The sequence below is a fragment of the Mytilus trossulus genome, chromosome 9 (assembly GCF_036588685.1).
Source record: "Mytilus trossulus isolate FHL-02 chromosome 9, PNRI_Mtr1.1.1.hap1, whole genome shotgun sequence".
In the NCBI taxonomy this organism is placed as follows: Eukaryota; Metazoa; Mollusca; class Bivalvia; order Mytilida; family Mytilidae; genus Mytilus; species Mytilus trossulus.
Window position 1 is genome coordinate 21,905,929 of NC_086381.1, and position 27,756 is coordinate 21,933,684.

Sequence of the window (27,756 nt, forward strand, 5' to 3'; positions counted from 1 at the left end):
AACCTAAAGCCTACAATCATCACATCCTAAATACGTACTCCACCCACTCCCCCCCCCCCCCCAAAAAAACCCACAACAAATCAGACAAGTCTCTTGTATATATCGTAGAAGTCTTAAATTTTGCACATTAATATGTATATAGAAACAGTCAATGAGGCTTTATATTAGAAAATGTTAACTTAAATAGAGAATATTTCATCATATAAAATCATAAATGATCCACAAAAAGACAAGTGCCTTGAATTTGTCGTGGAAGTTTATGTTTTGCACATTGTAATGTAGATACATCTTAACTAAATATTAACTTAAAATAGACAAACATTCACCATATCATGACTATATATGCTTGCGTAATGCAAAACTGTTACCTTTTGATCTTAGAACGCCTTTAGGGTTTGGAGCATTTTTTAACAACTGTATTCTAAAGTCAATTGGAATGTCTTTGGCCATTGGTGGCTTGTATTCCTGAAAGGATTTAATAAATAATTGTAGTAAATCACATTAAAATGTAAATAAAATTATAGATATTAATTATACCTTACAAAATAACTTGCATAGTTTCAGATAAAATACGGTATTAATTTGATAATTGGTTACAACACCTCATTCAATGCTTGCTTATTTGCAGGGTCGTCGTGTATCTAAATCCTCGATTCAAAACTGTTGGTAATTGAAATACCTGTTTAATGTCAGTTGTTACGGAAATTTGACATTATCTGTCTTTGTTTATTGCAAAAAGATGTACCCTGATCTGCTAAATGTCTTCATTTCTGTCATACATGTACCATCAAGTAAACTGTTCTAGTTAAGACATACTTTTTAGCATATATCAAGTACGGAATGGGTATACTGAATACGGTTTTATTGTATTAACCATTGACGACTTGTAATTTCGTGCATTATTTTATTTACACTTGCAATTTATCAAAGTTATTTTATTACGTCACAATAAGAGTCTATTGATCAAGAACTCAACTTATTCATAATTTTTTTTTAACAAAATGTCATATTTTATACAAATTGTTCTATTTGATTTAAGATATAATGCTGTATTTTATTTTCACTTACCCATGTACTATCAGTCAATAGTCTTCCAGACTGAGGGTCAAACTTAACCTGTTCTGTCAGCCAGTATCCGAGTCCCATTACAAAGGCACCTTCCACTTGCCCTACGTCTATCATGGGGTTCATACTAAAAATGATAATAATAAATATTTCGTAAATCTGATTAGCTTATTCCTTGTTCAACCAATTTTACAGTTCAATTTATCAGAACAGCAATGCTGTTTCAATTCGACTTCAAGGTATTAAAATGTGTTTACTTCACCTATTGTCATTCTTTTTCTAAATACAAACATAACTTTGACACTCGGTATAATACTGTTGCATTTGTTACATTGCGACAGAGGATGATCTAAACAATTTTTAACTTATAAGTGCCAAAAAAACTCACAGAGACCTTTATCTATCATGAATGTCATACAAAAGAGAGATCAACATTTTATTATTCATTAATATTAACACCGAATTTTAAAAGGAATTAAGTTCAATTAAAAATGTCAAAATAAAAAATAAAAATTGACGACACGACTGAAAAAAACAACTGTTATATTCCTTTTTTTGTACAGATTGTTTTTCTCTGAAAATGGTAAATTTAACCTGGTTGTATAGCTAGCTTAACTCAAAACGCGCATAACAGTCTTTATAGTGCGTATGTTATTCTGAACGCACAACAGGCTGCGAAATATCACACGTTTTAAATCAGGTGTTATGAGATACATGTTGACTTACCTCTCCCCACAGTCATACAGAAGATCTACTCTATTGATGAGGTATTGGCCAGTAAGAACGTCGAATTCGACTTCTGTACATGTGACACCGTAGCTGTTGTACTGTGGTTCATCCTCAGTCTTACCAGGCTCATAAACACTATTTAATAAAATTGAGAATGGAAATGGGGAATGTGTCAAAGAGACAACAACCCGACCATAGAAAAAACAACAGCAGAAGGTCACCAACAGGTCTTCAATGTAGCGAGAAATTACCGCACCCGGAGGCGTCCTTCAGCTGGCCCCTATACAAATATATTCCAGTTCATGCATGTAACAGGAAATAATTTAAATCAGTAAAAAAAAACTAATGCAAGTGCAAGAAATTATTTCAATATTTCTTACAAATCTCATTCAAGGCATCAATAATACATCCGACATCGTTTTTATATGGCGTTTGTACTAGGAAATTGTATGCTCAAGGATTGCTATGCATACATTTTTGTTTAATTTAGCAAACGATATATACTATACAATATATATGTTGTGTACAAATGCAAGTTATAATTTGTACAAAAATATTTGATGATTTTATAATACTACACCAACTAGTTTTCTTATAAAATAAAAGTCTGTCTGTTCTGCATACGTTTAATGTTGTTTTTAAAATTTGGATTGTCTCAACTGATTTCCATTAAGTTTTATGCGCAATCATAGATAATTATAAAACAAAAATCCTTTGTTGAAAAAAAACATTGATAAAAAACAGCAGAATAACAACTGACACATTCCTGACTTTAGCATAGTCATATTCCTAACCAAATGGGGTGTTTAATCTCGCTTTCTTTCTGGGGTATTTATTTGTCTAAAAGCCTCACTGAAGCAGTCAAATACACATGTTTATTCACAGTAACGGTTCCTGAGCTTCAACGTTAGCTATGTGAAGCAGCTAAAAAGAAAAACAGGTCGTCATCGATTTGAGAGTGAAATGATGGTTTGCAATACTTGATTCCATAAATCACTAGATCACCTGCTCAAACGAATGATAAAGAACTGATTTTTGAATTTTGTAACTTTGGTGTAATGTGTGGTCATTGAATAGAAATTAGATAATGTGTATCAATGCCTTTTCACAAAAATACATATGATAAATTATTGTACAAGTTATAAGTGATTTTTTGTCCATATTTGTACAAGCACTTTTTGAACAAATCACAATTTGTTCAAAGTCAAAATACAAATTATAATTTGTACAATATTTTTGTACAAATTATAAATTGTACACAACATATACATATCGTAATACAAAACTGATTCAGTACGTCCATACGTTTTGATTTTGACTTTAAAATACATAACAAAGGAAAACAATAATGACCTAACATATTGGATAATAAAGCTTAGACAGTCAAATGCCAGTATCTATATCTTAATGTACAGATACGTAAGAGGAACTTACCTTGTCAACAGTAAAATAAATTCAATATTTTAATAAATGTACAAACATTTGGTGGTTTTTTTTTAGAGACGTGAGTTTCTTTTTCACATTATTACAGATAAGTTAATGAAGAAAGTCAAAAAAAAAGTTGAATACGTGGATTACTCTAAGCATTTGGTGTTTTTTACAGAGACGCAATTTCTCTTCAAATTGTAAAAAATAAGTAAATGAAGAAAGACAAGAAGTTAGCAGAATCATTTTACTTCGCTTACTTTTATATAGATGATATTCTCTCACAAAACAATTCAAACCTTGATTACTATTTTGATTGCATCTTTCTCGTCAAACATGAGTTAATATATCCAACAGATACATTTAAGTCTGTTTGATATCTCGACTTACATATAGAAATAGACAATGAAAGTCGGTTGAAAACAAAACTTTACGACAAAATGATTTAAGCTCCCCGATAGTGAACTCATATCTATGTAGCAGATAGACAGATAATATAGCTGTATAGATACATTTTAAAAAGGTGATAACGAATATCTTGTGAATAAGTTTAACCAATTTTACCAATATCTTTCTGACAAGTCAACTTTTGCATGTTGACACATCTGTGCCAACTGTGGCCATGTTGGATTTTTCATCTTAGCTTTTACTGGAGCCATTCTTGCTTTTAATGCTTGACAACAGTTCAAAACAGCCTACAAAATATCTACTACATTAATGATTTACATAGCCGTCTTTTATATCAAAGACAAAATGCAAACTAAATATAAAGTGAGTGTGTACTGATTGATTATTTAGTCTTATATGCATATATTGTAGTTGGTGGCTTTGAACTAGCTGTTAGTAACTGTGAGTGTTCTCAGTTCTGAACTAAGTCTCTTTTTGCTGTAAGAATGAACAATTACTCGGCTACGTCCACTCTGTGTTTTTTAAAGATGTATTTCTATTTGTATCCATTTGATGAGTTAAGCCTTTTTCAACTGAGTTTTATAGTTCGTTCTTATCTTGTAGTGTTACTCAAATGTTCAAGGTTAGGAGAGGGTTGGGATACCAATGATATGTTTAACCCCGCGACATTCTGTATGTATGCGTTTGTTCCTACTCAGGAGCCTGTAAATCAGTGTTGCTTTATTACATATTTGCGTTTACGTTAATGGTTTGTACATAAATTAGACCGTTAGTTTTCTCGTTTGAATTGCTTAACATTTGTCATTTCGGGCCTTTTATAGCTGACTATGCGGTATGGAGTTTGTTCATTGTTGAAGGTCGTACGGAGATCTATAGTTGTTAATCTCTGTGTCATTTGTTCTCTTGTGAAGAGTTGTGTTATTGGCAATCACATCACATCTTCTTTTTAATAGAGATAGTATTGGATTTGCCTGAAGTATAATAGATAAGCTTTTATTCTGAATGTACCCTTCAAAAAATTATAACGTTTGTCCGCTGAAAAAACGTCACAACAAATACATGGATTCGATGCTTACAAACAGGGAATATAATGACGAAATATCATATTAATCTCAAACCTACCAAACAGCATAATTCACTAGTTGTACTACCACCGCTGGCAAAATCATTGGCATTAGATGTTGTTGTGTTTGATTTTACTGTTATTATATCCAGAGGCACTCCAAGCTCAAATGCACACACCTGTGCTACCTTCAATACAGATGAATATACATTGTTTTGTAATTTTTAAACTACATATATTAAATTTATCTAAATGTTTATAAAATATGTACAGGATTTAAAATACTATTTTCATTTTGTTTCGTAAGCAATCGGTTTGATACGTTTTGCATATCATGTACACATTAAATATAGAGCGCAGATAAATATAATTCTTTGATTTTTTTTATGACTATAAAGTAAAAGAAGAGGAACCATATTGTTTTTAATAAATAAAGGGTTCCACCTTGTGGAGTTTTTTGTGTTCAGATCAGAGAAGACATGTAGGCTTGAGACTAACCTACTGTAGTGTCTAAAAATTATAATGCTGAAATTATAATTATTTTACAATTCAAGTATCTATACAGTTCCAATCATTAGTGTTAACTCTCTTGTTGTTTCCTTGATCTTTCTTGTTTCCTTTCACGTGTTTATTGACATTTTTTCATATTTCAAATACAATATATGTATACCTTAGTATTGATTCCTTGGCCCATTTCAATCCCACCATGAGCGATAGATATACTTCCATCCCAAGCATATATATTTACAATGGCATTGTAATGGACGTATGCGTATCCGATTCCAAACTTAGCTGGTACTACAGATAAACCCTTTTTCTTCCACCTATTTACCTATATTTTAATATTGAGAAGAAATTAGGAAAAGTTCTAATATGCCAAGACACGTTTATGTTATTATTTAGTTTTGTTAAATAGATTAAAAATAAACACATTATAAAGTATTATGTTTATGTATGTTAAAATTTCACCAACTTATATTTGACCAGTGTTGTCCAAGAAAACAAACTAGCATTAAACGGTTAAAAGTTAGAAAGAAGTATGAAGGATTTCCTTAAATATATCACCTGGTTGAAAGCTTTAATAGAGTCCTTTCTCTGTGTTACTCCAGCGGAAGTCATTAGGTCTGTTGTAAGTTGTCTGATATTGCAGTATGGCAATGGTTTATTCGCAGGTGTGGTCTATATGTAAAACAGCATAACATAATTTAACAAGCAAAATAGCTGCATTCATGATTATTAGTAATCAAATCTTTATTATTTTTGTCTAACGAAGGGTGGATTATGCATGCTAAGTACGACAAAAAAGTAAGATCACAAAAAAATCTGAAATTCCAAACGGAAAGTCCCTAATCAAATGGCAAAATCAAAGGATAAAACACATCAAACGAATGTATTCCTGTCATGTTCCTGACTTGGTACAGGCATTTTCAAATATAGAAAATGGTGGATTGAACCTGGTTTTATACCGCTAAAATTCTCAATGTTATGACAGTCGTATCGAATTCCGATATTTTTTACAACAATGCGTAAACAAAAAAAGATATAATAGGTTAAATTAATCAAAATATGGTTACAGCAGTCATCACTGTGTTACAATCTGAAGACGCTTATTACAATATACAAACACAGACAGTGTCGCCTCTTTTTAAATTTATACAGTGTCTTCATGTTTAACTAAATTTGTATCTTAGATCGAATAATGAGATTTGAACATTGAAAGACTAGTGTTGTTTCTCATTGTATGACATGTTTTTTATAAAAACAAATTATAATTAATTCACACACAGTCTAAATTTGTGTCAGATATTTACATTTGATATTCTGCATTATTTATCAAGTATTTTAATATAGTTGTTTATATATATTCTTCCAGAAAATGTTAAGCGTTAAAAAAAATCTTTTCATAATTTTATTACCTGTCCTTTGTTATAAAGATTTAGTATCCTAACACTTGTTGGGTCTAAATTCAGTTCCTTAGAAATATGTTCCATAACTGATTCTATGATAAAAATTCCTGGTGCCGAATCTAAATATAAAATGTAGTCATTACAACAATAAAGTGTCTTTCAAAAAGCGCACATACAAATTTCACTCCTAGTATCTATAATGAGTTTATTAATTCACACCTGATAAAACGTTCATTAACAAACAAGCTCGTGTGAAGATACAAAGGTAATGCACCCAAGCTTAAATACACGTGTTACATTTAAATGTGCTTGCTTTGTCACGTACCGAAACAACGAAATATGAGTACTCTTGTGCATTTAATTTTTTTTTCTCGAATATATCAGTTCAACGACGTACACAGTATGAAAACGATTTTAAAATACTTGACCCCTGGATTCACTAAGGAAACATTTTCAGGCGAAATTTCGTCTGTTTGTTTTTTAAAGTTAGTATTGTTAAATGGTTAATACTGTTTATCCGATTAACACTCCTTTAAGCTTCGTTTTCGTCCTAAACTTAATGGTATTCATTCCGAAAAATTGTATGATAAATACTAGTAAGTTGATCAATTGCATTCTTACCTGGTGCTCGACAAAACGTATTTACTGGTTTGTTCGTCCTGACGGTCTTTGGTGTTACATTCCAATTGTCACAGAAGTATCCTGTAGGAGTAAACAGTATTGATATATTTTTTAAAAGACTTGTTTGATCCGTTCCGGTCAGTTTAATGTATAGTTGTTTCATTTCCAACTATTCTACATCTCCTTTACGAGATAAAAAAAAGGTACTATAATAAAAATTGATTCATGAAGACCAAATATATTGTTAAGTGATAGTTTCGGTCGTTCTTTCAAAATAATTCATATGTGTTATTTGGGCATGAATAAAGGAAACAGTAGTATACCGCTGTTAAAAACTCATAAATCCATGAACAAAAAACAAAATCGGGGTAACAAACTAAAACCGAGGGAAACGCATTAAATATAAGAAGAGAACAACGACACAACACTGAAATGTAACACACATAGAAACGGATCAAGCATCAGACAAAATTCCACGAGAATAACAAACATAACATCAAAACCAAATACATAAATTTGGGATAAACAAGTACCGTGACACGTCTTATCGCAATGTCAATTTACACTCAAAAATAAAAGAAAACAAACGACGCAACTTTAAAATGTAACACACACAGAAACGAACAATAATATAACAATGGCCATCTTCCTGACTTGGTACAGGATATTTTTAAAGGGAAAAATGGTGGGTTGAACCATGTTTTGTGGCATGCCATTTGAAAACATAATAAGCTGGAAAAGAGGGACGAAAGATAACAAAAGTACACATGACACAACATAAAAAAATAAAGAATAAGCAACACGAACCCCACAAAAAAATAGGGGTAATCTCAGGTGCCTCGGTAGGGTAAGCAGATCCTGCTCAACATGTGGCACCCGTCGTGTTGCTCATGTTATAACAAATCCGGTAAATAGTCTAATTTTGGTAGGTCACATTCATGAAAAGGAAGGAGCAGGCTGTAGACAAATATTTAGAACGTTAACATTGCCAATGTATCCTGTAATTCCATGTAATTAGACTCGTTAAAGACAGAAGAAAAGGGTTTCAACAGTAGTTAGTTCTGGCAAATTAAAAAGAGACAGAGACAAAAAGTTGACAACATAAAATCCGATATCAAGCAAAGTTATCATTTTTTTTTTAATTGTCCATCAATATGACTTGCAGTTTTTTAACATAATATTTGTCTCTATATGTAATTACGATTTGATGTTTATGAAATGTTTAAATTATTTAAAATATTTTCAAAATTGATAAAATGCTTATAAAATGCTTATACAACTACAAAAGCCACTAAACGTGATCTTTTTCATTTTTCATATAATTGTGTTACCGTTATCGATATGTCCAAATACACCATTCAGCGGATCTTCGTTTCCAAGATAACCAGAGTCGCTATAAACTGTCATTTTGATACCATTTAATTTTCCTTGATCGGTACACCCAACCTGTACGAAAAGGGAACATATCTTAATCTAAAAGATATATGCATTACACATAGGACGACATGCTCGTGCACGTCGATACTGTGTCCTTGGTAGATTAAAATCAGATGTTCATAATGACAAAAAAACGTGCTATATGTTTTATGTCTTTTAAAAGTCTGTCCCAGGTTAGGTGGAGGGTTGGGATCCCGCTTACATGTTAAACCCCACCACATTATTTATGTATTTGTCTATCCCAAGTCAGGAGCCTGTAGTTCAGTGGTTGTCATTTGTTAATGTGTTACATATTTGTTTTTCGTTCATTGTTTTACATAAATAAGGTCGTTAGTTTTCTCGTTTGAACTGTTTAACATAACCTTATCGGGGCCTTTTATAGCTGACTATGGGCTTTGCTCATTGTTGAAGGCCGTACTGTGACCTCTAGTTGTTAATGTCTGTATCATTTTGGTCTTTTGTGGATAGTTGTCTCATTGGCAATCATACCACATCGTCTTTTTTATATTGTGTGCTTTAAAAAGAAAATGAACAAATAAAAAACACGAATAAAACGTACCGTATAATCAGCTCGGTAGGCAAATCTTCTTCCGACCATTTTCATGTTTGTATGAAACTCCAAATTCAATTTGACTGGCCTAAATAAAGACAAATATATGTTTTGTTAATATTTTAACTTCATAAGATGCAGTCTCTATTTACACATCTATTTACTAGTATAACAAAATGAATGAAATTTTTTACCACATCAAGTTTTTGCAAATAGTACACACTGACAATGATAAATAATGTCTTGGCAATCCCAGGGCAATTGTACAAATGACATGATTTGGAGAGGCTAACAAAAACAGATCAAAGTTAAGAAATTCCGTAAGTGGCGCATGTCCACCAAGGAGCAACATGATTAAGCTAGTAAGCAATCCCATGGGTGTAAACTAATTTAAACCTTCAGATGCAGCGATCATGCAGGTGCGCCTTGACTCCAATCTTAATTGATTAGGATTGTCAGTTTTCTTATCGACGGTTGATGGTTTTCTCCGGGTACTCCGACATCCTCTTCCAATAAAAACTGGCCGCCACGAACTAGCCTTAATACGGTGCTTTCAAGTGGCGTTAAAACACTAAAAACTCAACAACAAAAAAATGTCACTAATTGGCTCATCAATTTGATACAAGGGTGACTTTTACGTGCAAGATATATGCATTTCTCTTGACATGGGTCAGCCGTTTATCGTCCCCTTCCGACCATGGGACTATCATCGCTTCCTCAAGAACATACTTGCAAACATTGTCAAGGGAGAGCAGAAAACTTAGTTCCTGAAATTTTAATCCCGGAACGGGAATCGAACCAGGAACCTTTGTGTTAGTAGTCCGATACATTTACCACTACATCACGGTTTTGCAGTTCATGAACGTCTCGCAATGTTTGTTTGCCTCCATGATTCGTAGTTTTTTAACGAGATTTGAACATCGGTAAACTTTGAACTACTTTAACAACAAAACTATTTCAAAAATAACTAAAACGAAACTAAGTATCTTGAAGTTGTTTACTGTTGTGGGCTTTTTATTCATTACACCTTATAAATAAAGTCAACATTAGTATAACGGTGTTCAAAACTCATTAACCGATTGAGAGAAAGGAAATCCGGGTTACAACCTAAAATCAAGTGAATCACATCATCTTTAAGAGGAAAACTAGGAACCACAGAAACACTGAAGTGCCAAAAAAAAACCCGACAACATTCATATAAACAAACCATTTGATAAAAACTGCAATATTCCTGACTTGGAGCAGGACATTTTAAGAAAAGTACAAATGCCATTCAAGTGAATACTTGATTGAATTTTTAAGCTGTTTCAATTCAAGTAATACAGTTATAATTTTAGAAAGACTATATATAGTATCAGCCTATTGTTTTTTGTTGATATTATGGCAAATTCAAATTGTAATTCGGATGGTTATAAAATGATTCGATATACCGATTGTTTTGAACCTTGCACGTATAGCATTTGTCAGATTATGTACTGCTCAATTAACGCTTCCAAGTGTTTTGATTCGAGAGCATTGAAGGATAACTCAATTGTTGTTTTATTTCTAAACTTCGAATTCACAAGCTCATTTTTAACAGGCGGAAGATACGGTAAATTAGATTTACTCGGTAAGCGAGGCCACATTGTCAATAAAACAGAGCTATTGTGATATCATAATTTTGAATGCTGGTCTATATTGTACAGATTTCAGACTGAGCCCTAGTTTAAAGTGCCGATTTAAAAAAAAAATCAGTTTGTATGTTCAAATGACAATGTCTTATCAATATTTACATACCTATTCATAATATGAGCTGTTAATGCACAACCTGCAGCTACGATAGCATTCCTAGTCAACTTTGAACCATATGCTCCACCAAGTCTTTTTACCGTCACATTTACCCTGAAAACGTTCATCTTTATACTCAAAGCTTTAGCATTTTGAAAAATCATATTTTTTTCTGCAGCAAATGCGCATTTCGATAAAGTTATTTATTTGGTGATGCTCGAAACAGAAAATTTACAAATGTCACTGTCAAAGCACATTATAATGTAATTAATTAAATTAGATGGATCGAATAATCTACTCAGTTTTTCAAAACGCTTTATTTTTCAAGATACCTCAGTATGCAATATTTGCAGAAAAGAATCCGGCTGGGATCGGGTGTATCTTCTTAAAACACTTTGAGACATGTAGTTTTATCAAAACAAAGTTCATTTATGCATTCGTTTTGTTCAGACTTAAGTTTATAAGTGTAGTTTTCGGAGCGTGTTTTTGTCTTTACATCGTTTATTTTTATTTCTAAACTCCGAATTCACAAGCTCAGGGTAGAGAGGCGAGTCATGCTGTAAATGTGATTTACTCGGTAAGCGAGGTCCCACATGGGCACAGTTAACATTATAAGTTGACGAAAAACATAAAACAACATAGCTAAAACAAAACCTACGAAAACGACAGCCTACTAAACATTTAACAGAAAAATACAGACTTAGCAACACAAAACCCAAGATAAAAAGCAATGGGATCTCAGAGTTTCAGATGCAGAACTTGTTCCACTACAATGCGCTAAAAATTAAAAAAAAATTGCATGAACTTCTTTAAAAATTGTTATATATACCTGTTTATCGGTACACCTAAAACGTTTGAAACAGCTTTTTGTGTATTGTCTAACCATTGCGTAGAGGCTTCTACATTCATCCCTTCATCTGTTGGTCTGCAGTAACTGATCTATGGTAAAAAGTAATACAATTAGTTCAGTTTGTTGATGATAAATACATATATTGTGCTTATTCTTTTTTTTTTTTAATATTAAAATTGAATTAACAAATTCCAACACTGAAAACATGGCTCTTAAGATGAAATATCGCAGAAGTCAGCTATGAATGAGATATATATGCTTTCTTCTTCACACAAATTAGACTCATCCTTTAATTTAAAATCTGAAATTTACAACAGTTCGGAATCGTTTTTAAGGAGAACAAGATAGTATCTTTGGAAAGCTTATGGCGTTCTGTATTTATTGAAAAATACAATTTTGATCATTGCTTGTAACAGACTAAACCTTGACTTACATGTAGAGCACCATGAAATGAATAGTAGTAAAAGTTATATGATGAAGTTGAAAAAGTATAATAATACAAGTAGGAACTTCAAGAGAATTTCAAGAGGACAAGTCCATGACATGTAAACATCAAACACATAGGCGAATACGGGATGTTTACATATTCGAGAGGGCAACAATTTGTGTTTTTAGTTGAAAAATACCACTCATCAAATGTTATACACTGCTATAAAGAGAGATCTAAAATATAATTCGAATGTAAAAGTATTGAACTTAATCATTTTATCTTTAAATAATCATATATTATGAGCTACTGTTCTTTTGTACGAACCTGTGTTTCCATTTGAAAATGTTGTTGTTCTCCAAAACTTATGGTTCCAGTAATTTGTTTCGTACTGTTTGTGATAGCAGCTGTAATACGTCAAACAGGGTTTAATAACAGATATATATTTATTTAATGATCTAAAAATGTTCGTGAAAATACTTTGATAATTAACCAATAAAATTCATAAAAATTCTTTTTTTTTACCAAGATACTGCACAAAAATTGTAAATATATATTTTATTTTAAATATCTCATTAAAAGATTGATAAATAACAATAAGACTGTATTACAAAATCACTTTATAAATGGAATAAACTATAATAATTGTACTGATATTATATTGGCATCAGTTATTCTCCAGGACATAATATTTAAAAACCAAAACCTAACAGAAACGTTGCAGAGATGACAAATATCAAAAAGCAGCACGTAACATGCCCGTCAAAACTACTCAGACAAAAAGAGCTTTGCATGTGAGATACATTCCTATGTTTCAAATAATGTAAAAGGTTTGCCAAGAATGATTCCAATATAACTAGAAGTCACAGTATTCAATACTAATGTTTCTAAATCTTTCAGCAAACAGACAGACATATAAGACTCTTCGATAAAAATTACATCTTACTTTGAGCATCTCCTTTTACCAATGGTTTTGTTATAATGCTTGGGATGAACGAGCCCTGTGCTATGCCATCATCTATAGAAAGAATTGGCGTCTTTTGGTCTGAATACGTCACTTGTACTTGTGCAGCAGCTCTGTTGGCCGTTTCTTCGTCCACTAAAATTTAATATTAATTCGATATTAAAAAAAAATACCAGCTGCTAATTCGTAATAAAAGAGGGACGAAAGATACCTAAGGGACAGTCAAACTCGTAAATCTAAAACAAACTGACAACGCCATGGCTAAAAATGAAATGAGATTAAATTCATCTTTTCTTTTACAGATTTTTTATTCTGTTCTAAATTGGTTCGAAATATTTAGAATTTAAAAAAAAAATATGGTAACTTTTAATTGAAAATATAATTTATAACTTCTTTTTCATAACCAAATCAACGAATATTATCAGAACAGTATCTTCTCTTTAAGATTTTAATTTTATTATGACGGACCCGGAGAACACACCTGCCACTATAATTGCCAAAGCTTGACCAGCGTACATCACATCACCGCCACATAGAATCTATAAAAATAAAACATAAACTGAATGGCAACCAGTGTATACAAGGGGTACAATCAAAATCACGTGATGGATATACACACACCGGAAGTAATAGTCGAGCAGACCGCTTGAAAGGTAAGTAGTCGTATTTACTTGTTTATATCAATAAAATTTAATATATAAGGTAGTGCACCGAATGTCGGATACTATCTAGTTTTGAAATATACAATTATCCTTGCTAGAAATCGTGCAGTTAATGCTAACACTTCGACACAAAAAATCGTCGAAAATTTGGAACTGTGTCGAAGTGTTTGCAATAACTGCACGCTTTCTAGCATAAATAATTGTGTATTTTAAAACTACATACTATCCGACATTCGGTGTGCCAACTTATTAATCAAAATTTAATTGAAATAAACAAGGAAATGCAACTACTAACCTTTCAAGTGGCGAGTTCGACTGTAACTTGCGGTGTGTGTATATCCATCACGTGATTTTGATTGTACCCCTTGGTATACGATTTGCTAAATCTGCAAAATCCAAAGCAAATACACAGTGGGTTTTTTTCAATTATCTTTCACTTCCTAGTTGGGCATTTAATATTTACTAGTTTTAGATAGGCCCGTTGCACCAATTTCCAATAAATTATTTGTAAGATGCCGATGCAATATGTCGCCAAAATATGGATACATTTATATTTCACTTTTTAAAACTGATTTTACTGGACCTTAATAGTAATAAGATATTGTAGTGTAATTAATGCTTTAAGCCTTCTTTTAACGTTCTATTATATAAGGCCCTGTATATTGTACCTATAAGGTTATATACCGCACAACACCGGACGTACCCTATATCTAGAGTTTCGAAAACCGGTCCTACAGACGTCAACATTTGTCGATTTTTGAAGAGAAAAACAATTTAAAAAGAGATTTTTATTCCCTTAGAGTACTAGTACTTACCTTCCTACAAAATGCTTCCTATGATCACACAGTTGAATAAAAAAAAACATGCGCATACATGCAACGAGCCAGGGTATTTCATGTCAAAATAAAGTTCATATATTTTTAACATTCCATGATGATTTCAAAATTTCAGTATCATTGCCTTTGCGGTGAAGTATTTGTTTGTATATTATTTATTGGATATCAATACCACTTCAATTTGTTTTATTTTACAAGACGAATCTAGCGGTCAGGAATACATATGTCGACTAACAGAATATGGATGCTCAACTTCAATGAGCAGGATATAATAAACTTTTGACTCACTTCTTCGGGGGAGGTAGGAATGCCTGGAATGGATGCAACACAATCATTTTTACCGGGTATGTCCTTGGCTGTTATGAATTTTAGTACTCCTGGAATACTCTAAAATGTTAGAAAGACATTCAATGTTCAGAATTTACTAAACTTAATAGCGCTAATCCACATTTTGAAAGAGGAACAAATAAATAAATGTTAAGCTCGTCATCATGGTGGTATATGGTCTGTCAAATCAAATAAACCATTTTACATAAATGAGGCCGTTAGTTTTCTCGTTTGAATTGTTTAACATTGTCTTATCGGGGCCTTTTATAGCTGACTATGCGGTATGGGCTTTGCTCATTGTTGAAGGCCGTATGGTTAACTATAGTTGTTAATGTCTGTGTCATTTTGGTCTTTCGTGGATAGTTGTTGCAATGACAACCATACTACATCTTCTTTTTTACATGTATAGCAATACCCCCAGAATTACTTCTTTCTTTCTTGAAACACATTTCGTTTGCACTTAAATCGTATTTGTGTTTCATTCAACCCTTAAAACTTTTGAACGTTCTTTATTTTTCTTTCAAAACTATGTTTATGGTCAGGATCTATTATTTGATCGACTTGATATGTCGGTTGGTGTCTCAACTCTGTCATGAAACGTTTTTAATGTCTCAGAAAGAACCGTTTAACCTGTTATTTTAAACAAATGTGTTTTTTTCCCTATTATTGAATTATGGCGTAATGTCGATTCGCATGGCGGGTGATGCAAGAAAAACAGGAAAGTTTACCAACTAGATCTCTTGCATGTTTTTGAAATTCATTTATTTTCAAGTTTTTGATTGTTTCCTTGATTGGTTTTCTAGATCGATAAACTGATTTTTCATTGAATTGAATTGCAACTTTCCATTTCAGGTATAAAAAAATAGTTATTGAAATTCAAAAGTTATAAACCACAACCTAAATTTATGAACGACAAAAGAATTATTTAATGTCGTATATCTGATAAATGAAATGTAATTCAAATATGGCAAATGTGTGTCAGGACTTTATACTGACGTACCAAACATTAAAGGATTATTTTCATTTTTTGCACATTAAATTTATAAATTTATAAATTACCAATGCTTTCGTAGAATCCATGCTCTGAAGTTTTGCATTTCCAACCGTACTAGTGACAAAAGCAGCATACAAAGTATCTTTATATTCAGGAATGTCGTTGATATATTCTGCTTTTCCAGTGCACTTTTAAAGAGATTGGTAAATTCAAGCATTTAGAACTATTACAATTTATTATTTACAGATTTCAGCAGTGCTGGTTTTAAACAACTGGTACACATTACGAATTGTGTGGATGCTGCCAATTAACTGAGTTTTGGTCTGGTTTGGTCCTTTCTGTCATCTAAATCAAACCCTCATTCTACGATATTTTTTTCATCTTTGACATCAGTTCCTGCACGTTTTATCAACAATAGAAAATGCAGTTTGCAATTGATTCTATGATTCTATAATTTTGTGGGAGGTTGACTTCCCATTTAGTCTACCTCATTTATTCGGATTTTAAAAGAAACATCATTCAACATTTGGCTGTTGTTTTATTTCCAGTCATCTTATTTGGACATGTAACGTAATTTCAAGGATAACTCGCTTCAATCAATGTTTTATACAATTAATATATTTTCGGATGTTCGAACCACTGATTCTAAATGACCAACTGTTTCACGACTGATATAATATAGATAATAGAACTGAAACAGCGAAAACATATCTTTGATTCTCTGTGTTGAAATATAAGCCATCGGAAATTAGGGGTGAAATGAATGACTCTAGATTTTTTTAAATTGTCAACTTATTGTTTTCAAAAACTATGAACAAATAACGAGTGTTTTTATAAAATGTTATTAATAATTTGTAAAACCATTTGCATTAAAATAATGAAAAAAAAGTTGTGTTCAGGGAATAAAATGATAGTGGCACTTTTCGACGATAAAAGCAGAGAATTGCATTTATCTTGCAAAATGTAAGAGCATCAAACATCCTTAACGTTTTAAAAAACATACGCATATAACAGTGAAACTGAGTAACCAGATGCAAAATTATTGGATTGTACAATGTTATGTCGTCTTCACATTCAAAATATAATAAAATGTGTATATACGAATAGTTAATGAATTATTACCTGGTCAAGAGCTTCTAATTTGATTAATGGTTCCGTAAGTGGCCATTCCATTGGTTTTGTGTCATATGATTGTTGTCCGGATGAAAGTGGTCTTAACAATGGCAATGCACCACTTTTATATATAGCTCCTGCTGCATTGCCAACAGCTTCTAGAATAAACTAAACACAATATCTATTTTATTTGTATCATTCTTTATCATTTATTGTTTTCTTATTCACTTTTTGACTGAATGGATTAATAAAAAAAATGTAAGATATTTTGAATAATAACCGTAAAATTGAAGTTTATATAAAACATAGATATCGCGCAAAAGAAGAAACATATTCAAAAGATTTAAGTATTTACTAAGACTTTTAGTGTAACTATTATCAGAATATATGCCTTTAATGTAAAATCGGCATATCCACTATTTTTTTTAAATATATCTTCTTTAAAACAACACTATAACAAATTATATATAGGCCTAGACTCAGTTAATTGTAAATAAACTCATCATTATTTCTAAATTAATTATGCATACGCTGTACAGGTATCCGATTGCTACATTCTTTCTATATCCCACACTAGGTTCAACGGCATCAATCTTTGGGTCGGGATTTAGTTCGGACGCTAGTGTTGTTATAGCACCTGTAGATATAATAATTGAATACGAGTTGTTTTAATAGAAGTATTCGATTGTTTAAAACCTTGTAAAACCTTATCAGATACTAAATTACAAACCAAAAATATAAACAAAATCAGAAAAGCATAAGCTATATATAGTGTTGGAAATTAACTATTCAATGTATCTGATCCTTTGAAACCTTCCTTTGAACAAGAAGATAATAAGCGATTACTTTTGAGCCAACTCTTCACAAGAGACAAGAGAACAGATACATAAACAATTATTGGTCACCGTAAGGTCTTTAACCATGAGCAAAGGCCATACAGTATATTCAACTATAAAAGAGACCGAAATGACAAATGTTTATACTTGTAACTCAAACAAGGAACGGTCTATATCTTCAATTATTGATATAAATTTCGTCAACTATATCTTTATCTATATTTTCCAATGTCATTCGTTAAACATCGTCACATTTTTAATAAACTCTAGCATTTCATGTCAATTGTTTCTAGAGCTTTAAAGTAGGACGAAAAGACAAGCTCATCCTATTTCGTAGCGAGTATGAATAAATTGTACATTTACGCAAATGTGCATTGATTGTTTTATCCTGTAATTGACACCAGTCACTTTGAGGTTCAGAAACAGTGATTTTTAAGCAAATCGACATTGTTTTATGTTAAACTCGGACCACGACGAGAATCCCAAAACTTACCTTTGTGCAATTGAAAATATCAACATAACAGTTTGCTTAACATCGGAGCAGAGTAACAGAAAAAATATTTTTATTTAAACACAATTACAGTGTATCTGTTATTGGAATATTTAATGGATTTTCTTTGGAGTTGGGTGTTATTGTAAAAACGTTTGTACTTGTTCTTACGATAACAAAAAAACGGCAATCTTTTAGAGATATGTTTCAAGTCTCTTATGATGTAAGTTTTTTTTTTATTTTACGAAGACATTGATTTGTGCTCATGCCCAAATATTTTCGTCAAAGTTTTACCTTGTAATATATATATATTGTTAAATAATTATGATACCTTGTATGACATTGATATCTGCCAACGATTTCCCTTGTAGATAGGTTTCTGTCTGTACAGCGTGGATCTTTACATGAAACAAATAATAATGGTGAGATCTAGCAACTCTAACGAGAAAAGAATTTAAAAACTTTTCAATTGTTATGAAATATGTAAAAGCCGTTTGTTCTTGTAAAATGTCAATTTCACTATCTAGGAAGATATGCTTTATCTATTGTATTTGCATTCCCAAAATGACAGTACGTAAAAAGATTCAAATAGAAATTAAGAATATATTTCTAACATTTATTCCTGTTAAACTAGATTAAGCAATGTAAAAAAAAAAAAAATTGGTGTGTTACTAATTTTTCAAAAAAATAATAATTAAAACATACAAAGTCTTTCGCTATTCCAGAGAAAACAATACATGGCTTTTCTATCACCATAACTTTTGGGTTTGCAATCTTCATCCTAATACCAGCATTAATGTACGAGTGCGAGTTCTGAAATGTAAGATAAATACTATTGGTAATGATTTCAGAAATAAATAATAAAGAACTCCTACAGATCAATTTAACAACATATTGATGAATGTAAAGCAGAACATGAAAACAAAATGAAGATGGAGACCTACCCTGTTCTCAAACTGGTCCAGTTCCTTCAGAAATTTATGCATTATCCGTAGTTTTTGGGCATAACCTCGGTTTGTATTTTCGTAATCGATTCATGATATTTGATCATCGGTAAACTACTGTTACTTTACTCTGTTTAAGCAATCTTAATAATCTGACAAAATGATTTATTGAATATGTTTGGAGTATTTTTATTTTATCAAACATCTTGGTTTCAACTAAAAATATATTTGAAAATAATCTACCTCTGCTCTTTGTGCAACCTTATACAATCTAACCATGTAATCATCGGTCATAGCTGGTACCTCCATGGCAACTATTATTTTGTTTGTCATATCTGTCTTAAGAAATTGGCTGATTGGTATCGTATTAGATCCAGAACTATCCGCTAAAACAGGTGTAAATTAATATGTGAATCGTTATTGCAAACTGTCATAAGTCATATTGCATATCAATTAGATATTATAAGATTCTAACATTACGTCCTTCAAACGCTTTGAGTACTCACCCGTGGTAAAATATGAATACATTGTTTGGGCTGTTCCGATCGTACTCCCACGTCATATGTTTTTTTTATGAATGAGCTACCCGACGTCATAGAACGTTGACGTCAGAATATAGGCATTCTACCGGAAAATATACGCTAGTGAAGCCGAAAATCATCATAACAAGAAAACGTATATAAACGATGCTAAACAGTGTTAAAAATACCATTGTTGTATACATATAAGACATATAAGTAAACTCTCATTTAAATTTATCCAAAACTATCTAAATACGTTATTGTAAACAGTTTAAGCATGTCACAAATTCAGTTTGCTCCGTTCTTTTACGCCAATTTAAAAGTGCGTTTATTCATGGGAACGGCAAATATTTGCCTACACCTAGAGCGCTTCGATCCCAAACAATTGCCGTTTTTGTCCTATTAGAATCGAAATAATTCATGGGGGCTTGAATATATCTAGATTTTACCACGGGTTGTCCCTTTATGCCGATATTTTACCCCTCGCTATCGCTCAGGGTAAGATATTTGTCATAAAGGGCTAACCCGTGGTAAAATCACGATATATTCAAGCCCCAATGAATTATTTCTTAATTATCATATACTTAGACTAAATAACATATGATTTTTACCGTATGATAATAGCATTAAATTAACTTATCATATACTTGTATGAAATATTACTAAAATTTTACAGTTCAATAACATTTAAAAGGCTATTAAAGGTTTGTTAGGTTTATTGAACAGATTCCTCAGAATTTCCTCAGCGGGCTGATAAAGGGACCTTTATTGACTGCTTCCGGAATGTTATCACATGCAACTTCGTTCATTTCCGGAAATTTGTTCGAACACGACAAAACAGTGCGGAAAACCGCAAGTGATTTAATACTTGTCACATAATAGTTGAGGATCAAATATATGTTGTGACAAGATAAATAAAATGCTTGTTATATCAATAAAAACAATTAAATTAAAAAAACTTTTAATCAATAGTTCTTGTCTGTATTTCTTCTGCTGAAGTATATGATAAAAAGATCATTACATGTCATTTTTCATATCATACCCTTTTTCGGCCCTCGTTCATGATATCATCACTCGAGCCTGCGGCTCTTGGGCCGATATCATGACCTACGACCGATAAAGGGTCTGATATGAAAAATGCCATGTAATAATTTATACGTATATTCCATATTTTTTCGAATTGATGCTTAGCGGGCTGATATGAAAAGTTTATCACATGCTTCGATTGTTATCACATGCCTTTCTGTAACGTTATCACATGGCATTCCGGTGATACTCGGCAAATTCCGGAAAATACACATCAATACTACGTTTTCACTGAAAAAAATTACAAAGTAGTGTACAAAACAATTATTTGGATACTAGAAAGTATATTGTGTAAAATAATAAAAAAAAAATAAACAAAACTAAAAACAAACAAATTATTCAATAAATGCATTTTTTAAAAGTTTCAAACATATTTTAGAAAGTTACTTTAAAAAAGGTTGACTTTTCCAAACACTGTTCATTTGGCATCTCACCAACTTGGAAAACAGAAACAGAATACAAAATCTTACTTATTTGTTTTGTTGCATTTGGTATACAAAATTCTTTCCCACATTAAACCTTAAATCCATCCGTTGGTAATAGTTTAAACGTTTTATAGCAGTGATGACTTAATAATATTTTTGTTACTTATTTGACCTTTTTAAAAATAATAACGTAGTTATGAATGATTCTTTTAAAGTTAAAATATAAAAAAGCATCTATGTATATGTGTAGTTAAAACTATGACATTTTGTCACTATGAGCAATCGATAATTTTTTTTTTTAGCGTACCTATGATAAGCTTAACATTTGCTGATTCCAAGGAAACGTAGACATCTGACTGAAATTCTGGATGGAGATGTTTCATCATTAAGTTTCCTGCCCAGGATGCCATCTGTTATGTTAAATTCGAATATTTATATGAATGTTCAAAAAAAAGTATTTATCAGTGTTTACATTTTTTATCCATTCATGTGATTATTCTTTTAAAATTATTAATGAAATACATTAACATAATAATTTTTAAAATGTCACTGTCAAATATAAAAGCTTTCGTTAAAATCAAAATGATATACATTTTACAAAGTATTAATTATCATCTAATTATTTTTCCTAAATTTACTTCTCATAAGAGTATGGTGTATCTTAGTGAAATGTGTAGAGTTGTTACTATTTAATGGAGAATATCCAACTTATTTTGTTACTCTTTTTTAAAAGGAGAAAATTTACACTGGTAACAAATTAAAAAAAAAAAAAACCTTTACTGGTATGAGAATAGCCATGTTAAATCAATTAAACTATCTTATATTTACATAAACCTGCTTTACACATATTTACATAATATTGCTTAAACCACAACCTATTTTACAAAACAAATTATGCAGTAAAAAAGATTAATAATGCAAATTCTCACACTTCTGACAGATGTTCCAGCAACTCTTTTTAGCATGTCACGTATGTGTACAAGGTAACCAAGAGATGGCTCTTGTTGGGATCTTGTGAATACATCAATCAACTGATTAATGGACAAACCAGCACCAAGTACAACTGTTGGATCAAACTACAATTATAAAACATCGTCATCAATGATAAACCATTGTGTCATTGAGTTGTCTTAATCTGGTTTTGAACAAATGTCAATCTCATTAAAAGTTCTTGTGTTAAAATTAAATAGATATGTATGCATAATGCAAGCTGGATACTTATATATAGTATATACATTTACATTTTCTAAAATGTACCATGAAAAACTTACATTTACACTATACAGACCCTGTATTCCTCTTATATCGATAAGTACATCAAAACTAGCCAGGTTCAAGTCTTTGTAGTAGACACCTAAAAACATATATATAAGGTATTCTTACTTTAAATATGTAAAATGAGTTTTTGCCTAACAAAATGTAACATAAAATTGAGAATGAAAATGGGGAATGTGTCAAAGAGACAACAACCCAACAATAGAAAAACAACAACAGCAGAAGGTCACCAACAGGTCTTCAATGTAGCGAGAAATTCCCGCACCCTGAGGCGTCCATCAGCTGGCCCCTCAACAAATATATACTAGTTCAGTGATAATGAACGCCATACTAATTTCCAAATTGTACACAAGAAACTAAAATTAAAATAATACAAGACTAACAAAGGCCAGAGGCTCCTGACTTGGACAGGCGCAAAAATGCGGCGGTATTAAACATGTTTGTGAGATCAACACGATATATTATGATATAATAAGGTCTAAAACCGATTGATTTAGCTAAAATTATAACCGAAATAGCCATGATGATGCATATTTCTTTTCATCCTTTTAATTCAAGCCGGACGTAATCTACAGCTGTGTCTTTGTCTCAAAACAATGAGAACTTATTCAAATAAATACTTTTATTTAATATGTGTGGCAGCTTTTTTTTGGGGGGGGAAATATTTATAAATTAGTTATGAAAGGTAACAGGCTTTCGATTGACCTTTGAAAGGACATTACTTGGCCTGTTGTACAGCCATTGACTTCAACATTTTGCAAGAAACATCACTGATAATAGTATTAATTCATTCGAATGGTTAATTGTTGCAGTCTTTTAATGCTTGTAGTATTTTGAAACAAGTTTAACAAAATATGTACCTTGTCCTGTGTTTCCGAACACCATCCTTGTTTTCTTCCCAGAATTGTCTGCTAATATTTTGAATAGTTGATCAAACGTGTCAGGCCTATACCATACTGCATCACTGCCTACTACCTGAAGCTGTTGGCCTGCTCGTGGGTGACATTTTCCCTGGCAGCATTTTCCAGTTTTTGAACAAAAGGCTCTTCCTAGTTCCTGCAAAAATTACTATTTCTCGAAAAATGCACCTTTTATAAAAAAAAAATCAGGATGCAGTTCTCATCAAGTTGAAATGGTGGTCGTCGCATAAAACATCCCTATAGAGCAAAACTGCTGAATTAAGGCGAAGAACTGATTTGATATTTCACGGACGCCATCCCGAGTTGGTTAACCGTTATGGAATAATAAAAAAAATTAACGGTACCAATTTTCTTGCACCAGATAGTTTCACAGATGATAACAGATAAATTCCTAATATCGTTAATACAATTGCGTCCCCTTTTTAGTAATGGGATTAACTGAATTTGACTTTGTACTGGGTTTCTATTCATATGAACAACACGACGGATGCATATGTAGAGCAATAACTGTTTAGCGTTCCTCAGCACCTGAGATCATCCCCAGTTTTTGATGAATTGCGTGTTACTTAGTCTTATATGTTGTGTTTACTATTGTTTGTCTGTTTTCCTTTTACATATTTTTTAAATGATGATAATTGAAATGGCAAACATAATGAATTTAAAATGAATTTTATTGCTTTGCTACCAAAAATCATTGGAGAAAAAAAACCTCAAAAATATAAAACAAGAAATTATTGCTTGCAAGAAGCACAGACTTCAATTTGAATTAATATTTTTGGTACAAAAAGTTCGGAGAAAGGTGCAAGTTCAATTCATGACATATGTCTCATTTTAAAACAACGAATTAATATTTCATATAATAAGATAAGCGGTACCAATTTGTCTGCACCATATACGCATTTCGACAATCAATGTCTGATTAGTGATGCACGTGGCTAAAATGTTTGAATCAAAAGTTTATTAAGCAGATAAAGGACTATAAACCAAATAGGACAAACAAATTAAAGCCAAAGTAGTGCAAGCATTAAAAGCTTCGCATGAGGGAGATACATTCCTTCATTTAAAATTATTTAAAAAAAATTATGTAATAGTTATTTTTAACCAGAATCCGTCTTTTCATACCATTACCGAAGTATTGGCTACTGTGAATATTATATAATTCTTATATCATTTGCATATCTGTAAATACTTGAATTGGATTTGTCAAGTAGATTTTTTCTCTTGGTTTACACTTCGATAAACCATGTTTTCGAAAATACTTTTGTAATCTATTCATGCGCGATACACATTCTTGCAGGGATACTGGGATTTTCAAAAAGTTGAGATTATAAAACAATTGCATAACAGTTGTTTCTATTCTGATGCATATATAACCAAATATAAAGAAATAAAATAAATGCACTAACGCTTCGAAATTGTATAAAAAATTAAATTCAAATAAAATTCCGGGAAATTTCACGAATGATTCGGCGAATTTACGTCATGGCAAAACACGACGTCATACGATTGAAAACTTTCAAACGGAAGATTATTTCGTTACTTGAACGCTTCAAATTCGGATAGTATCTAATTAAAATGAATTTTTTGAGGCAGGTGCTAGTTCATTTTAGATTCTGCTGCTTTTATCGATTTTTTTTTTTTTAGAAAGTCAAGATGGCGACGTACTCCTTAGTTAAGACATGTCGTTGTGCTCCTGATGGTACATATAGTAACCATCAAGGTAATAATGTAAATTAGGAATCGCGTATGTTTGGCTAAAGAATTATAAGGATTAAACACATTTTTTCTAGAGGTTATTGATGTGTAAACGGGTCTCTAACTCACAAACTCGACATAAAAGCCTTTCGGACTTTTATTCAGTTTGTGAGTTACCCGCCCCGGTTTACAAATCAATAACATCTAGAAATCCTATAATAAACTAGTACCAGAGATGAAAAAGTAGCTTTTATGACGTAAAAAATGTTATTTGTTCATGTTAGTTTTGCATTAGTACTGGCCAAGATTGCTATTGTTGAATAGAAGAATTCATTTGTAACTTGAAAATAACTATTATGTATAAAATTAATTCCACCTCAATGTCAATAGTTGAAGCTTTTTTCATGGTTAGTGAGTCCTGTGCAAATGATTTCATCGCATCCAGAATTGGTCTATATCCTAAAAAGAAATTTAGACTTTGCCAAGTATCTGATCATAATGACATAAGGGTTTACACGGACTTGCATAATTTAAAAGGATGTAGTTTTAATCATATATATCATCATTTTATAACAAAGATCATTTGGTCGAAAGGCATTATAGTTATCAAAAGTTTAAGGATTATAATTTTATACGCCAGACGCGCGTTTCGTCTACATAAGACTCATCAGTGACGCTCAGATCAAAATAGTTAAAAAGCCAAACAAATACAAAGTTGAAGAGCATTGAGGACCCAAAATTCCAAAAAGTTGTGCCAAATACGGCTAAGGTAATCTACTCCTGGGGTAAGAAAATCCTTAGTTTTTCGAATAATTCAAAGTTTTGTAAACAGAAAATTTATAAAAATGACCATATAATTGATATTCATGTCAACACCGAAGTGCTGACTACTGGGCTGGTGATACCCTCGGGGACGAAACGTCCACCAGCAGTGGCATCGACCCAGTGGTGTAAATAGTTATCAAAAGTACCAGGATTATAATTTTATACGCCAGACGCGCGTTTCGTCTACATAAGACTCATCAGTGACGCTCAGATCAAAATAGTTTAAAAGCCAAACAAATACAAAGTTGAAGAGCATTGAGGACCCAAAATTCCAAAAAGTTGTGCCAAATACGGCTAAGGTAATCTACTCCTGGGGTAAGAAAATCCTTAGTTTTTCGAATAATTCAAAGTTTTGTAAACAGAAAATTTATAAAAATGACCATATAATTGATATTCATGTCAACACCGAAGTGCTGACTACTGGGCTGGTGATACCCTCGATAGCCGTTATCAGTGTTTTACAGAAGGAAATAGACCTTATAATTTCAGTAAAATTGAATAATGTCTGAGTATTGCAGAATACATTCTTTAGAGGTTGTCAAAATTGTAGAAAACAAAAAAATACAAAATATAAATTAGATTGATTAACGATACTATTCGAAAGCAAACTTTACTTTACACTTTGGAAAAGTATTGCAACACTTCTATGAAAACAATGTTAAATGACATGATTGTAGAATTAGTTTAATTTGGGTTTTACCCAATTCGTTTGATCCGTTTGTGGTTTGAAATTGAATGGATGTTATTAACTTACATTTAAAAGAACTATACGATTTAAATGTATAAAAGTCTGTATTTATTGCAGAACAAAGGTTTTGGAAAAAAAATAGTCCTGTACCTGTACATCTGCAGATGACATTGTCATACGCATCCTCTACTTGTTTCATGGTAACTTGCCCTTGGTTCAAGTCCAGTAATCTAAACGATTGAAATTGATATCTAAATATTTAGTTGTTTCAGTTAACATAAAAAAAATAGGATATATGTTAGACTTCAATAAGATGACAACTTATTTACACAGGCAATTAATCGAAAGACATGTTTTGTTCATTACACAGTGTTACACAATAGAAAAGAGCATTAACGATATGACAATTTCTTAATCTCCAGAGTCGAAAGTATTAATGATTGCATTGAAGGAAACTACATGTATCAAGGAACTTCCTTCAACAACAACTGCCAAAATCACACAAAAGAATAACGTTTGAGAAGCCATGGCATCAATATATGGAATTCCTGACCTATCATATGCACTAATAAAGAGTTGTCGCCTAAGAAATTATTCCAAATATTCTTGTTTTTACATGCATAAAAATGTATTAGTTTGTATCATATTATAATCGGGTCAAAGTAAAAATAAAAAGCGTTATAATGATGATGTTACCAAAAACAGTTCTGGAAGCATTAAACACGCAAACGATTTTGTGATGTTTATTTGTAAACTTACGCATGCATATTCATGACCTGACCAGGACTGCAGTATCCACACTGTGAACCATTGTATTTGGCTAGACGTTTTGGTATGACATCACTTATACCTTCTATGGTTGTTATTTCCCAGCCATCACACATAAATAGCGGACAAAGGCACTAT

The 27,756-nt window shown here is 31.8% G+C and overlaps 1 protein-coding gene across 1 annotated transcript; it reads right to left on the bottom strand.

The window, feature by feature from the left end:
* Positions 1–336: 336 nt before the first annotated feature.
* Positions 337–27,746, bottom strand: LOC134684383 (xanthine dehydrogenase-like). The gene is made up of 28 exons (XM_063543668.1): positions 27,610–27,746; positions 27,001–27,080; positions 25,714–25,796; positions 23,583–23,778; positions 22,719–22,801; positions 22,377–22,523; positions 21,755–21,857; positions 19,659–19,801; positions 19,177–19,284; positions 17,155–17,313; positions 16,098–16,220; positions 15,000–15,098; positions 13,695–13,752; positions 13,196–13,348; positions 12,577–12,656; positions 11,802–11,911; positions 10,982–11,086; positions 9,215–9,293; positions 8,550–8,664; positions 7,219–7,299; positions 6,607–6,716; positions 5,756–5,869; positions 5,361–5,522; positions 4,750–4,878; positions 3,784–3,914; positions 1,792–1,929; positions 1,069–1,192; positions 337–465 (listed from the first exon to the last, which is right to left on the bottom strand). Exons 1-28 carry the CDS (start codon positions 27,732–27,734, stop codon positions 337–339), a joined length of 3,267 nt encoding a protein of 1,088 aa, XP_063399738.1. The 5' UTR covers positions 27,735–27,746.
* Positions 27,747–27,756: the final 10 nt, after the last annotated feature.

Coding starts and splice junctions, on each gene's coding strand:
- LOC134684383 (XM_063543668.1), bottom strand. CDS start 27,734: ATGTGTGATGGCTGGGAAATAACAACCATAGAAGGTATAAGTGATGTC. Junction 7,300..8,549: donor ATTTGGACATATCGATAACG/GTAACACAATTA, acceptor TTACTCCTACAG/GATACTTCTGTGACAATTGG. Junction 3,915..4,749: donor CTAGTGAATTATGCTGTTTG/GTAGGTTTGAGA, acceptor GATATTTTGTAG/GCTGTTTTGAACTGTTGTCA.